Genomic DNA, 13,683 nt, shown 5'->3' with positions numbered 1-13,683 from the left:
CAAGAGCGTTTCAGTTAATGACTGTGGATTCGGTGGGGTTTCCCTCTCAGGCCGCGACACAGACTCTCATGGGAAGAGCAGGCAGAGATGAGAACGGCTGAACAGCTTGGGTCACAGCTCAAGGAAGCGACTGCAGGTACCAATATTCTCAAATATTAAAAATATATGCACTGTGATTAGGATTACACCTGAAACTTACTTTTTCACACCGGAGAAAACTCCAAGAGCTGTTGTGAAGCAGAGAAGGAGCCTGGCCATGGCCATACTCGAATCCTACCCCTACCTATTTCCTTCCAGCAAACTTTTTTTTTGTGGTAAAACATTTTCCTTCTAAAAATCAAGGGTTGTATTTTCCCTCATTGCATTGCTATTGGTGTCACATACGAGGCTGTTTCAAAGCTGCCCAAAATAAATAATGCACAAGTCATTTTGCGCTGTAGAGTAAGCCAAACAGTAGCCATAAATAATAAATAACTTTATTAAAGAATTACAATTTCAGATGTTTCTACATGGAACAATTTCTTTCACATTACATTTTAGAACATTGGTTTGCTTAATAAAGTAATCTGTAGTGAATATTAGTCTCTTTCTAAAACCAACACAGGTGACTTACTGATTACATCTATTTATCAAGGATTTTTAAGCGAGACAAGTCTAGAGCTGTCAGGTGAACACTACTTTCTGTTAAACAGCAGCATCTCTCCAATCGAAGATTCCTTCTGAAGCGATGGCACAAAACTTTTCTGCTGTTTATTCCTGCGAAATTGAAGCGACACGCCAGGAAAATGCCTCCACAGCCTTTTATATTCTCGGTGACATTGCAAAACTGATGTTGTCTTCAGAGTGTGGGAGACCAGGCTCCGGACCTGAACTCTGACTTTGCTCATAAAATGGTTCAAGAGCATAAATTTAGTGTCCCCAGTGCTTGCTCCTGTGATAGGAAAAGATTATCGCATTTAACAAGCCGAGAAACACTTCTCATCAGAGTTCAGCAACGGTACTTTGGATGATTTTTTTTTTGGATGTTAATAAACACAGAATGAAATAACCTGGGGAATCTGCAGACAGGGAGCGGTTTAAAGGCCACTTCCCGTTTTAGCCCAACAAATATTAATCCTAACTTACCACACTTATTTACTTTGATCATACAAATAGTGCCCTTTTTTAAGGCTACCCTATAATGTTTTAGCCTTGAAGTACACGCTGCTAGATTGCTAATGCTCTAATGTTACAGCCTACAGTAATTACTGACGTGACGACAGGGGGATCAGTCCTGGGGTAACAAAACCACACAAAATTAACACTTTGAATACGAAGGCCTCTCCTGTTCTCAGCCTCGCTGGTGGCTTTTCTCCGGAACATCAGGCTCTCCAACCAAATGATAACAACAACGTTGAGGGAGTTAGATTTAGGATAGTTCCACAGTAAAGCAGGACAAAACAGAAGACAAACATCTCCCACCTGAGAGAGGAATGGGTTCCTCTATGCAGGGCCCTTCCAGCTCTTTCGAGCAGAAGAAATGGTGTCATTATTCCTTAATCCAGTTGAATTACTGCCTACTCAACCAATTCCACACATTTTTCTGATTAATAACTTATAGTTACAGCTGAGTTTGAGGACACAGCAGTATAATTAAATAATTAAAAGCTACTACAGAGTCTTTAAGAATGAAAAAGCAAACATAACGGGCCACCTCCAAAGGAACTATACCAAGGATCAGAAATACAAAATTAACAGTCTGAACACAGAAAATAAGAGACGCAAGCATAACTTGTGAACATAAGAATGCTGATAAAGTAAAATTCATTTAATGTATTTGCCATTTTCGTATTTCTTCTCACTTCACATTAAATGAAGGTGAATCTGGGGATTCTACAACAATTTACAGTATGGTTTTAATGAGATAATTATATATATAGTGGTTATAGTGTATTCAAATTGCTATTAATAGATATAACATCTAGAATATTAATAATAATTTCAGCCACACAAAACAAAAATACAATTTACTTTCTCTGAAAGTTATAGGATGGGGAAAAAAAAAAAAGTAGTTGCATTACCAGGCTTAATAAAAAGTCTGAGACTGGTGTAGCTGTAGCAGAAAAATTTTGTAAATCAAAGTTGTTATTTTTTTCTTTCTTTTTTTTAAAGAATTAGCAATAATCCATTAAAGTGCTTTTAAATGGGAAGTTGTTGGGGTTTTTGTTTACTGAAACTAGATGGTTTAATCAAGGATTTGAAGTTTTAGAGAACATTCAGTTGTCAAAAGATTGGAGTAGCAAGGCACGCTAATACTAAAACAAAAAAACAGAAATTGGTCATATATACGTGTATACTTATATGAACATAAGCAACGCAGCACCATTATCTTCTCTGATTCAAGCAGAGAATGGAAGCAATTTTATTTTTTGCTGCTTTTGATGGGGACATGTGTTCCTCTCACACTGAGATCCTCCACAGAAACTCCAGGCTCCCTGGGACCCATGAGTGCTTTCTCTCTGAAACAAACAACAACAAAGAAATCACAACCACCGTATGATAGTGCGGGGGAATATACATTTTGTTATTTACTTATGCAGAGCTATAGTGATTTTAGTTGCAAGACAGACCTGATTCTCCTTCCAAAACTATTTCCATGGTTATCACCACAGAGTTGGACTGTTTCTCTTCAGACTGTGTTGCTTGTTCATAAACACATAGCTTCATAATTGAGTTTTCCTTCTGTTGCTAGTATTCCCTTACTCTGCAGGCAGAATTATTATTCTTACCTTCTTATTCCATCTTCCTTGGGTATGTGACGAATACTTCTGTACCTCGGAGCCTCCAAATTGCATCTAGATCTCGATGGCCTGAACTTCATAATCTCTTTCTGCCACTCTTCATCAAAGGTCTGGGCCTCAGCTGAGAAACAAAGCTTATTGTTAATAAATGCAAAAAAAAGAAAGAAGTGAAAAAACATGTAATGAAAATTGGGCTTTTTTATTAAACAGTGTTTTTCTTAAACTTGTGGTCCATGATTCTCTGAATTATTTCTAGTGGATCTGTAAAAGACAATTAAATGCTTATTGCTTGTAGGCTTACATTTGAGAGAGAGGAAATAAAATCGAAAAAATCTGAAAGTCACTGTGTTGTAGAAGTATATGCACATTTAAACCAGACATTTCTTAAATATCTATCTCTCTCTATATATATATCTTGTATTAGCCACAAACACAAAGCAAATAGTATAATTCTGTTAAAAGTTTGCTTGAAACCATAAAATACCCTTAAAACACTTTCAGCTATGAGCGAACAGGACCAACTTGCTACTTTTGCTTCAGTTGTCCAAATTTATACCAGCTAAGGAAATTAGATTTGCAGACTTCCAGTCTGTTTGAAAAACAGTCTCATGCTGGAACTTCAAAACTGGGATGGGAAACAACAACAGCGTAAAGCCCATTAGAGGACGGCACAAACATACTTTCATCCAGGTTGATGAATTCTTGGTTCAGTTCTTCATCACCAGTCTTGTTGTTCTTGGATTTCTTAATGACATGAGCACGATCATGAATATGATGACCAATAGCCATTTTTTCCAGCCCACTTTCAGAATCCTTAAGTGTTTTTCTTGTCTCCTTAACCTGTACAAAAAAAGAGGAGTAAGTGTCCTTCCAACCAAACGAAAAAAAATTTAAAATATCCAATTTTCTTTGTCAAATGTTTTCCATCTTTAGAAAAAGTTAAGTTTTACAGGCTTTTCCAATTGTCTTATTTACTGTGTTGGCTGCACAGCTCAAGTCTGTTTTCTTTTTGCCAGCAGTCAGGCAGAGTAAACAAGAACACCTACAGCTTCTTAAATAACATATACGTTGGATATTAACTGCTGGGGTAAAAAAATCCACGACAATCTAGTCTAAATATACCACAGGCAGTCAAGTCTTCAACGTTCTTCTTCACAACAGAACGAATAACAGCCGATGCCAATATTCTCAGCGTGGAGGGGCAACTAATTACCAGGTTGTTGTGTTGACCAGCTTGAAACCCAGGCAACCACTTATCACCGTGTCCTGTCAGTGTATTATTAGAACCTTTTTTGATAACCAAGTGTCTGCTTGAGCTTGAACATATCCCACAGCCAATCAAGCTCAACGGCCTTTACGGCCCGCGCATATAGTCTTTCACGAACCCTGCTTCAGGGTTCAAATTCAAATTTCTTCGCGGAATTAGATGCAACAGCTGCAAGGAAGTCAACGAAAGGGCACCTTCCTCGGAAGGGTTATGTAAGCATTTAAAAGCACTCGAGTAAAGGGGATGGTTTGAAGCTATGTTTGGCATCAAGAGTACCTCTTGCTATCTCATCTTTTAGAATTTTAAATGTACAAGAACAGAATTAATTATAGCAAAGAAAAAGACTTTGGAAGCCACCTTGAAGAATCAGCTGTTCTGGCACTCCATTTTTCCAGCCTTTGATAGTCACACAGTTTATTTAGAGGCATACTTAGGAGCATACAAATTACAAGGAAGAAGATAGCACTTTAACTTAAGAAGCCTTTAATATAGAGTAATATTTAAACACACATGTAGTTTTCTAAATTATAAGAGTAAGTGTATCCAGTAAAAAGAAGCTGTGCTTTGGTACCGATGAACTTAAATTCCGATAACTACACACCACCGCTTTGTTGCATCTCACCACTACTTACACCTCCTGGGGCTGTGCGTGTCTGAGATGAAGCCTGGAAAACTTTTGGTGGTTCATCCCCGACTTTGGAGTAAGTCATCACAGAGGAGGAGCTGAACGTGTGGGCATCTGGATGGACGGAGAGGTCATCCTACAAGCAGTGTAGATTTCTTATCAATAAAAGCTAATATTTGTGGATATGAAGAAGACCCCTCTGAAAAATCAACCCTCAGCCCTGGCACTGAATGTACAGCCTGCTGGGAGGAGACCTTGTCATTTGCTGTGCCCCCGCCCTCCCCGTGCCAGGAAACACGACAGCAAAGAACAAGCAGGGAACAGATTTTTTAAAAACTTACAAACTTTCTTTGCATTTCCAGCATGCTGTTCCTCATATTTGACATCATCCTGTCCATTGCAAAGAAAGGGTCCCCAAAATCTGCATCGTGCTAAAAGGAAAGACGTGAAAATTTAAAACACAGCCTTGCAATTCTTCAAGTTCTGAGGTTCATTTATTGCATGCATTTTTATTGCCAATCAGACCATCAGAAAGCTTTTCACAGACTGCAATTCGCAGACAGAGACAAGCCAAAATGCGCCTTTTTCCAGTGGAAAATTCATAGCTAGTACAAGGAAGCTTACACACGTGGAAGATTTGACACTCAAATATTAAGAGAAATTCATATGGCGTACAATTTACACAAACTGTTTTCGTATACCTTCTAACCTAACTGGCTTCTGCTGTAAAAAGTGCTTTATTTCCCTCCATGCTTTATAATCTATTGAAGATCAAATTACGCAAATCCCTTCATGCATATGGGATCACATTGAAAACGAGACATAGCTGTTCCTTTGCAGAAGCAACACCTCGTAAAAGGGCAGTGTGGGGAAAAAAACAGAGAACCATAACTTGGTGTTTTAATATGCAGCTTAATTGATGCTATAAATGTATTCGACGAGCCATTCGTTATTTTTACACAAAAGCAGAAGACCCAGTGTTGCACAAAGGACAGATACTAAGACAGGTTTACATGCATGGAATTTTGTTAATTGGGTCTGTAGCTGATGGGACACACTGACCCTACTGACGAAATCTACCTTTGGAAGAAAACAACAACAACAAAAAAAAGAGAGAGGCAAGAAGACAGAAAGTAGGAAAAGGGTGAACTTCTCCTAAGAATCACAGACAATTTAGAGCATCAAATCACTGCAAGCGTCAGTAACTCCGGAAAATTGCCTTCTAAGTTAGAAATCCGGATACTCACCAACGACGTTACACAGCAATCACCTGTACCTATGGAATTACCTGCTGCAGATGGGGGCAGGGGCACTAAAACCATAGCCTGTGCAGTTAATGCCAAAAGAATTGCCATTAGCTAACACACTTTTCGCACAGAGCAAGCTGCCAATTCATGCCTCTGGAAGGGATAATTCAACAACTAATACTTTTAGACATGAAGATTCACTTTCAAAGCTACTGGTTTTCAAAGGAAACACAAAGCTCCTTGAGACTCACAACGACCAGCTTGGTTTTCCTCAGCTCCTTTTTACAGATCACTTACAAAATATTCGAGACCCTCAACACACTAGAGCCAGAAACCATTCTGAGCCCAGTTCCAATGGAAATTCCATCTCCAGAGGCTGGTCGGTCTTTGCTGTGACCAGTGCTACAGGTGCGGCTGATATCACACCCTGCAAGCCACTAGCGTGTGCCTTCGGGCAGCGCTCCAAGCCTGGGGTCTCTCTCTAGGGATTATTTCATTTGTATCCATCCAAAATCAGCACCAACCTCTACATTCAACTGCTAAATGGTAATTTTTCCACTTTTCCTATCTGCATATTTAGTCTATTCCATCATTCTTGTTTAATAAGAGAGGGGAAAAATAATTAAAAAATACAAAGCTTTCTTGAATTATATCATTCCATGTTATCGAAACACCAAGAAAAGCAGTTTGCAAGCACAGCCCTGCCCATGCTTTAGTTACGCAGACAGTACGCACGTACTACCAAGGGCTCTAAGGATTACTGCTCCTGAGATACTAACCACTCTACCAAAGCCTGCAAAGGGCATGAGAGAGCAGCTTGTTGCCTGGAAGAAAAAAAGGACCAGTGTTTTTTAGTTATTACACTCGTTATCGCACACAGCAGAAATAACTTTCACATGCAGCCGTTGATATTAAATGTTTCCAATCAAATAAAAACAGTCCCTCAAAAGGACTTCTGTAATTTGTAGTGTGCTATGACAATATAAAGCCAAGTGGGTATACAGGAGCAACATATTTATACTTAAGATATTGGAAAGTGATAGCTGCCACCACATTTAATAAGTCATATTTGTACATATGTACTAGAAACACTTAAAACTACAGGTTGAGAAACAGTTGTATGTCACAGCAACCTTTGTGCAGTGCTGCAGAGATCACTCGCTTCGCTGAAAACACTTTGTTCTACTCATGCAACAGAACCCCATTGCTGGAAGTTGATTAAAATCAACAAGTGAGTAGTGCCTTTAAAGTAAATTTATGTCATTAAATTCCAGAAGGCTGGTGTAAAATTTTAGAGCTTAAAAGACATTAAGTGATGCAGCTGACCTGTTCACAAGCACTCTTTACATATTGCAAGAGACTAATGTAAATATAGAAAATATTTATCTAAAATATCCATACATCCCTCGTGATAAACAAAACGAAGTCTAACTTGTCAGTGGTTTCAAAGGTCGCTGCAAAAAAAGTTCTAGGTAAATCTATCATCATATACAGAAGAACCCGAAGACAAATCCCCTATGAGCAAATTCTACTCTGCTGCAGCTGTATAAATAGATGTAGCTATAAACACCGTCAAATACAGTTCCTGTTTGACCAACCGATATTGAATATCCCTACATGACAGGGGGCGAGATGCTGAAAAGCACACTGGCGTTTCCAGGAAACTAAGACTGGAGAGTTATATAAAAGTCTACCTAAAGAAAGACCGGTTAGGCACAAGTAACAAACACTTTACAGTAACTTAAAGTACAAAAGGAAGGCATCATGCGATTCTTGAACATGAACTATTTCAGATTGCAGTTCTGTCCAACACGGAGCGACAGAAAAGAATATATATTTTTTTCTATACATCAAGTGCAAAAGGATATCCTCAGATACAAAGCTGTTAGTCATAAAAAGTTGATAAACTCTTTTATACTACATACTGAAACCCATCAAATAGTTGCCCAATATACAGAACAATCGGAGAATCCAAACAGTAGCTCTTAAGATGTTTTACCCCGTTCCTCCTGTGGAAAACCTTTACCCCTCCCTGCACATCAAGTTGCCACAACAAATTCTGATCCTTATAAAGCACTTTTGGGCATGCTACCGTTTGCCTAAATATAGAATGACAGTATTGGTAATCCGCATGGCTCATTTTAACCACGTGTATTGTATGCAGTAATAAAGATATCCATCTTTTCCAATACAAAAATTTAATTATTTTAATTGCTCGAATCACTTCTGGAAAGATGCCAGTAAAAGCAGTTTGAGACAACCACAAGGCTTTTCCTAAAGCGAAAAAAGGAAGATTGGTCTGGTTTTAGGCAACTACTGAACCGAGGCCTAACAACCTGCTTCAGTAGAGGAAAGATCATGCCCTCATTAGATCCGGCAGCATCTATATTTGAAACTAACTGGCAACGTATGAGCACGGAGGAAAGAATCTGACAGTTACCCTTTTGACTCGTAGGCGATAGTCTGTGCTTCGGCTATGTTTATGAAGCTCTAACTATCCAGGCTCGAACAGCCACCACCAGATCTGGCCGAGTTCCACAAGCCCTTGTCATCTGTCATGCCTTCCAAGTGCTTTAGAAAATTAAACTGGATTCATTAAAGTAAGAGAACACCCAGGTCCAAATACTTAGCCTGGTGGAGGGAAAGGAACTAACTTTGAACATACACCACTTCTAAACACAGCAGTTAGAAAAGGTTTAGCTACAAAAGCCTAAGATATAATTGTCCTACATGCCTAGAGAATTAAAAAATTACTTTATATTAAACATAGATCACTGCCAAGTTATCAGTTTGGGATCATAATTTACAGAAATACTATGCTTCCTATCAAGTGACCGGATAATTAATTCTGAGATCTAGAGGAAACATGAAGAATCAGGCCAAATACGGAACGTGAAGCCTTCATTCAGCTGCAATCTTGAAACAGGGTTAAAAATATCTCCATAGATGTTATTTAGGTGGCTAAAACACAGGTTTGTGTTAAATCAAACTAACAGAAATCATTAGACACAAGATACTAAAATGCAAGGGGAAGGCACAGACATATCAAAGTACCTTTTTAAGTCAAGTTAGTATAAAAAGGAAACAAGTGTTCAGAGAAGGCTCTGTCATTGGACACATTTAATGCCTTTCTATATCAGAAACATTTAATACATGGTATTTATTAAACCAAACATCTGATAAATATAATTGTTTGCTTCACTAAATATTGTAAATTCAATTGTCACTAGTCCTAATGGAAGCTTGTCAGTGTTCAGTAACAGGCCATTAAAAAAACAAAAGAGATTTTATTCACATTTTACTCGGCAATGAAACAACCTGGCCAAGGCTGCAATAGCTGATGCCAAGTCTCTGTTTCCACTGGACCAAATTTAACAGAAATGGAAACGTGAAGCAAACTACATCACCAGTAAATGTAAATTCCATGTAGCAATCCTTGGGGATTAAGAAAAGACTTACTCTGCGATTTCCTCTTAGAGCAACCTGAGAGTCCTGGCGTGCCCTTCGATCCACTGTTCTCTCCCCACCATCTGTTATACTGAGAAATGGATCGCGGCCAAAAGGATCAGAAAAGCTTCGCATCATCTGCCGCATATGTTCGTGGTGCGCAGCAAAAGGATCACTGGAAAAAAAAGAGAAAAATATATTTTGCAGAAAGTCAGTGGGTTTTCTTCCAAGCTACATAAAATGGTGCTGAAAGTTTTAAAACTCCATTTTTTAAAACCATTCCATATGGCTCTTCATTCAAATTATTTATTTTAATACGACCCAACCGGGCATTCTCCTGTTCCTCACAAACTCTCACTTCTTTCACTTTTCTTCCTATCTCTCAGGTTGGTTGGGTGTTTGTTCTTTTGTCTTCTCACCTGCCTTCGTTGCTCTCCTTCACTCTCGGGTGTCCGTACTGCTTTTTCTCTTTCCTCACCTTTTCCAACAACATTCCATCCTTTGCAGCCATCTTTCACTCCAGCCTATGTTTACTATCTGCCAGGAACTATAAAGCTGACCTACATTTTAGTTATCACTACTTCTACCTCCAACCTCTGACACTAAAAGAATTTGGGTTTTTTCTCTCCTTTTTTGACTTCTGTCTTCCAAAGCTTAGCACACCACTAGTCATTAAACTCACCACGTCCAACTAGATTTCCCCCCTCACCTCTCAAATTGATTTTGCTGGCCCCTCCCATTTTACTTTTCATCCTCCTTGACCCCACACACTCAAGAATACACACCCGCCCTTGAAATTCAAGCTAGCTCCATCTCTTTTTAGTGACCTGCTATTGTCTATTTGCCTTCTCTTTCCTCCCCCTCCACAAATTACAGCTGCCTTCTCAGGAAGAAGGACTCTTACAGGCTTTTTGTTTTCCGGTTATTTTTCCTCCTCTTCTCCTTCTAAACACTCCTCCCTTTCTGATAACCTACAGAACCCCACCAGTGATCCCAAAGCTTGGCTTGCAGGCAAAACATCGCTCAAGTTGCTCTGCTTATTTAATTCTTGGCATTCTCTAATTTGGACAAGAAGAAAGAATTTCTAACTGAGGCCAAAAGAGGAGCAAAGTGTAATTTTGTCTGAAGCACAACAGATGATCAGTGCTGTTGCCTGTGGTCCAAGGCTACAGACCATTACTTCATACTAAAAACACGCTTGGCTTCCTCCCTTCATCTCCAGTCTAACTCTGCCCTTCGCCGTTCCGCTGAAAGCCACTTTATTAACATCAACAGTCACTTGCCAGGTATGTTTAGTTAGATTTAATAGCACCTCATCTTCCTTCCTATCAATTTCCTGGCACTCCCCAGACACCTCATACCCTTATTCTCTCCAGGACATCACAACCTTTCCCATGACATCTCATGTCTCCATGAAGAAAAGCTTCAGGTTGTCCCTTTGACTTCGTCAATACCCAATCATCTCTTGAAAGCCTCCTGAACAGCTTTTCTATTTCCCCACTCCTTATCTCCAGTCCCACGAAAACTAGTTTCCACACCACACAGCCACATCCAACTCTTCGCTTTGTATTCTCTTCTTGTGCCAAAGTTGCATTTAATCTTTTTTTTTCTTTTAAGTGAAAAAGAAATAAGGATACAAACATTAATGCTAGATTAGTCTTCAAACGAGATTTTTTAGCACAGTATTTCTTCAAGCTACACCACATTCTTAAGTCGCTTCAGTGCAAAACAGACCTTTACAGTTTAGAATTAGTTTTACCCGTCATTAAGCAGACCCTAATCTACCCTGCACACATGACTGCCAGCTTTAACTTCAGCCCTAATGCGATAAGCGGCTCACGCCCAGCGAGTGCCCCCTCGATTTTCACAGGATGAAGAACAGATGGAAAAAGCTACAGCACAAGCCAAGAGGAGGGAAGCACAAAAGCACCACCACGAAACACGGATACTTCGAGCCAATCTGTTTCGACATCACTGACTCCAGATAGGTTTGGTTATCAGAACACAAAGAAATGGGAACTTTATTCCATCAGGAAGTCACGCATAACAAAATTTCTTTCTGGCTCCTTCCAGTTCAAAAGAAGCAGGATGGTTACTTTGTATCTCCAATACATCATAAGCAAAACAAGATTCCACAGATTTAATGTCGATAAGAAAAAGCGTTTAAATTTAGTGGGTGTAACATGCCGTAATACATCTAATGTGACGTGAAATAATGCTTCACACCCTGTCAAGTCACCCTTTTTGCCTTATTTCAACTCCTCTTGGCCATTCACCCTCTGCTACATCTGTCCCATACGCTCACACCTGCACCTAAAATCGTGGCAGCTGAAGGGAAGGTGTACAAAGCGATTTAGAAATAGAGCTTCTTACTATCAGAGACAGGGAGGCAAGATATATACTGTGGAGTGACAGATTTAGGAACCAAAGTGAAGCCTCGCAATTCTCTAGGGAATTCTTTAGGAAACCATTCGCAAAGAAGATCCAGCGTTGTTAAGTCAGGAAAGAAATACTGCCTTTTCGGTATGGTCCGAGTGGGGCAAAACCAATGGAACGCCAACAGAGAATGCGTCTGGGAGAAATCCCAAGAAATTTAACCTACTGCTCTGCTGGCCAAAACTCAAACAGTAGCCACAAAAGAAGCACATCACCCTTACAAAATATGTATAGTAAACAAGTCAGTCTCACAAGTCAGTCAGAGGATGCAAGATCTTAAGTTCTTTGCTCCAATCACAGATTTTCTAGGACTGCAGAAGGCATAGAACGCTCTAGTTTAGTTACTATTGATCAAGTCTGACTTAAAAATCTGACCTTTTGTAGGAGGGGAAAGAGATACTTTTGATGAGGATGCAATTTCTGCACACTTTGCACTATTAAAGCACAAAAGTGAAGGTAAGTTCTTGTACAATTGAGGCTTAAGCTCCAAAGTTTAAGGCTCTACACTCTGGCTGAAACCTACAACGTTCAGCGTATGCTTCTGATCAGTTGAAAATCCGCATCCTAGAACAACAAATCCAGTTTATTGGTTCTGAAAATTATACTCTGGGTTAGATTAATTTTGTTCGTGGCTTGCTTTTTTTTTTTTTTTTTTTTTAACTTAGGAAGTTACATAAGCCTGATGTTGCAGAATCCCGCTGGGGATAGATAACACCTGCAACAAAAAAACAGAAGCTGCGCGTGGGTGAATTAAAAATCAGAGGCCAAATGCACTTGGCAGAGGAGAAACAACTTCTGCACCTGCCCAGGCTGTCGGGGATGAAGCCTGGGCAGCCCTGGGGCTGAGTGGCTGCTGCTGCCCAGGACAGCTGCTCACTGACCAAGACATTTCTCCTAACCCAGGCACTATTTCCAGTCCAGCAGTCACAATCTCTCCTTGGGAGGCAAGAGGAGCCTAGTATTACACAATTTTGGAAGCTAATCTTATCTGAAGTAATAAGCTCATTTCCTTAACTATATGCAAAGAGATTTACAAAGACGGTGCCAAGAAAATTAATCTCAATATCCATCTTGCTCTCTCACCCCTTTCACACACACTCCCTTCCTCTACCTCCTGTGATCTTTTCCCCTCTGCAATTTTAAACAGCATCGGTGGCTACGATAAAAACAAATAAATAAAATAAGCAAGAGGAATATTTCAAAAGCACGCTACAAATTACTACAAATGAGACTTAATTTCCACTATTATTTTAATTTCACGTGGATTTGCATAGTTTTCTGCATAGTTTAGCAGCCTGTAACTGATGAGTTGTTACAAGAGCGCGCATATTCCTAGAAATGTAGTGTACTAATCTATCCCGCACAGCTCTAGAAACCGTCCCAGCGCCTGGAACGTGCTTTTGCAGCGGAGCAGGAGATTTTCCTTTAAGAGGTACAAACGCAACCTCAGCTAGAATATCCTGTAACTAAGAGATACCGTCAACAAACCCACATCACAGGGCCTGCTGCCTTACCCTTCCTCGTCCACCCACCAGCCTTACTCCTTATCTCTGCAATTAAAACCCCACAGGGTTTAGGAAAACGAAAACCATTTAGGAAATCGTTAGGAAAACTAAAATCACTCGGGCTCCTCCGAGTTCTCCGATCCCATCTGTACCCGCTACAGATTCTGACTTTTAAAAGACATAAACTGGGGCCGAACCAAATGGATACTTTGGTGGTTTTGGTTTTCTCAGCAGTCTAGGGGCGCATTGGCATGCTGTGCTACCTCAGGTTTGGATTCCCAGGGGAAAATAAAGCTTCCCATGGGAAATAAACCCCTTTCCGAGTTTAATGCATAGACACTCTCTACCCCGAGCACCGCCACAGTCCAGAAATAAA

At 39.8% G+C, this 13,683-nt stretch overlaps 1 protein-coding gene across 1 annotated transcript; it reads right to left on the bottom strand.

Annotated features, from left to right (window-relative positions):
• Positions 1–2,401: 2,401 nt before the first annotated feature.
• On the bottom strand, positions 2,402–9,522 carry MLF1 (myeloid leukemia factor 1). Its single transcript, XM_009876773.1, has 7 exons — positions 9,379–9,522; positions 6,699–6,743; positions 5,014–5,103; positions 4,680–4,808; positions 3,461–3,620; positions 2,769–2,901; positions 2,402–2,498 (listed from the first exon to the last, which is right to left on the bottom strand). The coding sequence occupies exons 1-7, from the start codon at positions 9,511–9,513 to the stop codon at positions 2,402–2,404; spliced, it is 789 nt and encodes a 262-aa protein (XP_009875075.1). The 5' UTR covers positions 9,514–9,522.
• Between the last annotated feature and the right edge of the window lie 4,161 nt (positions 9,523–13,683).

The sequence above is a fragment of the Apaloderma vittatum genome, unplaced genomic scaffold, assembly GCF_000703405.1.
Source record: "Apaloderma vittatum isolate BGI_N311 unplaced genomic scaffold, ASM70340v1 scaffold41390, whole genome shotgun sequence".
NCBI lineage: Eukaryota > Metazoa > Chordata > Aves > Trogoniformes > Trogonidae > Apaloderma > Apaloderma vittatum.
Note: the sequence above shows the minus strand (reverse complement) of the source record. Positions and strands in the feature narration are given on the sequence as shown.

What these genes read in the sequence shown, in the direction of transcription:
- MLF1 (XM_009876773.1), bottom strand. Translation starts at nt 9,513, where the DNA reads ATGCGGCAGATGATGCGAAGCTTTTCTGATCCTTTTGGCCGCGATCCA. An exon ending in TGGAAATGCAAAGAAAGTTT is followed by an intron (nt 4,809 to 5,013) that starts GTAAGTTTTTAA and finishes CACTGCTTGTAG; the next exon opens with GATGACCTCTCCGTCCATCC. An exon ending in AAGGAAGATGGAATAAGAAG is followed by an intron (nt 2,499 to 2,768) that starts GTAAGAATAATA and finishes TGTTTGTTTCAG; the next exon opens with AGAGAAAGCACTCATGGGTC.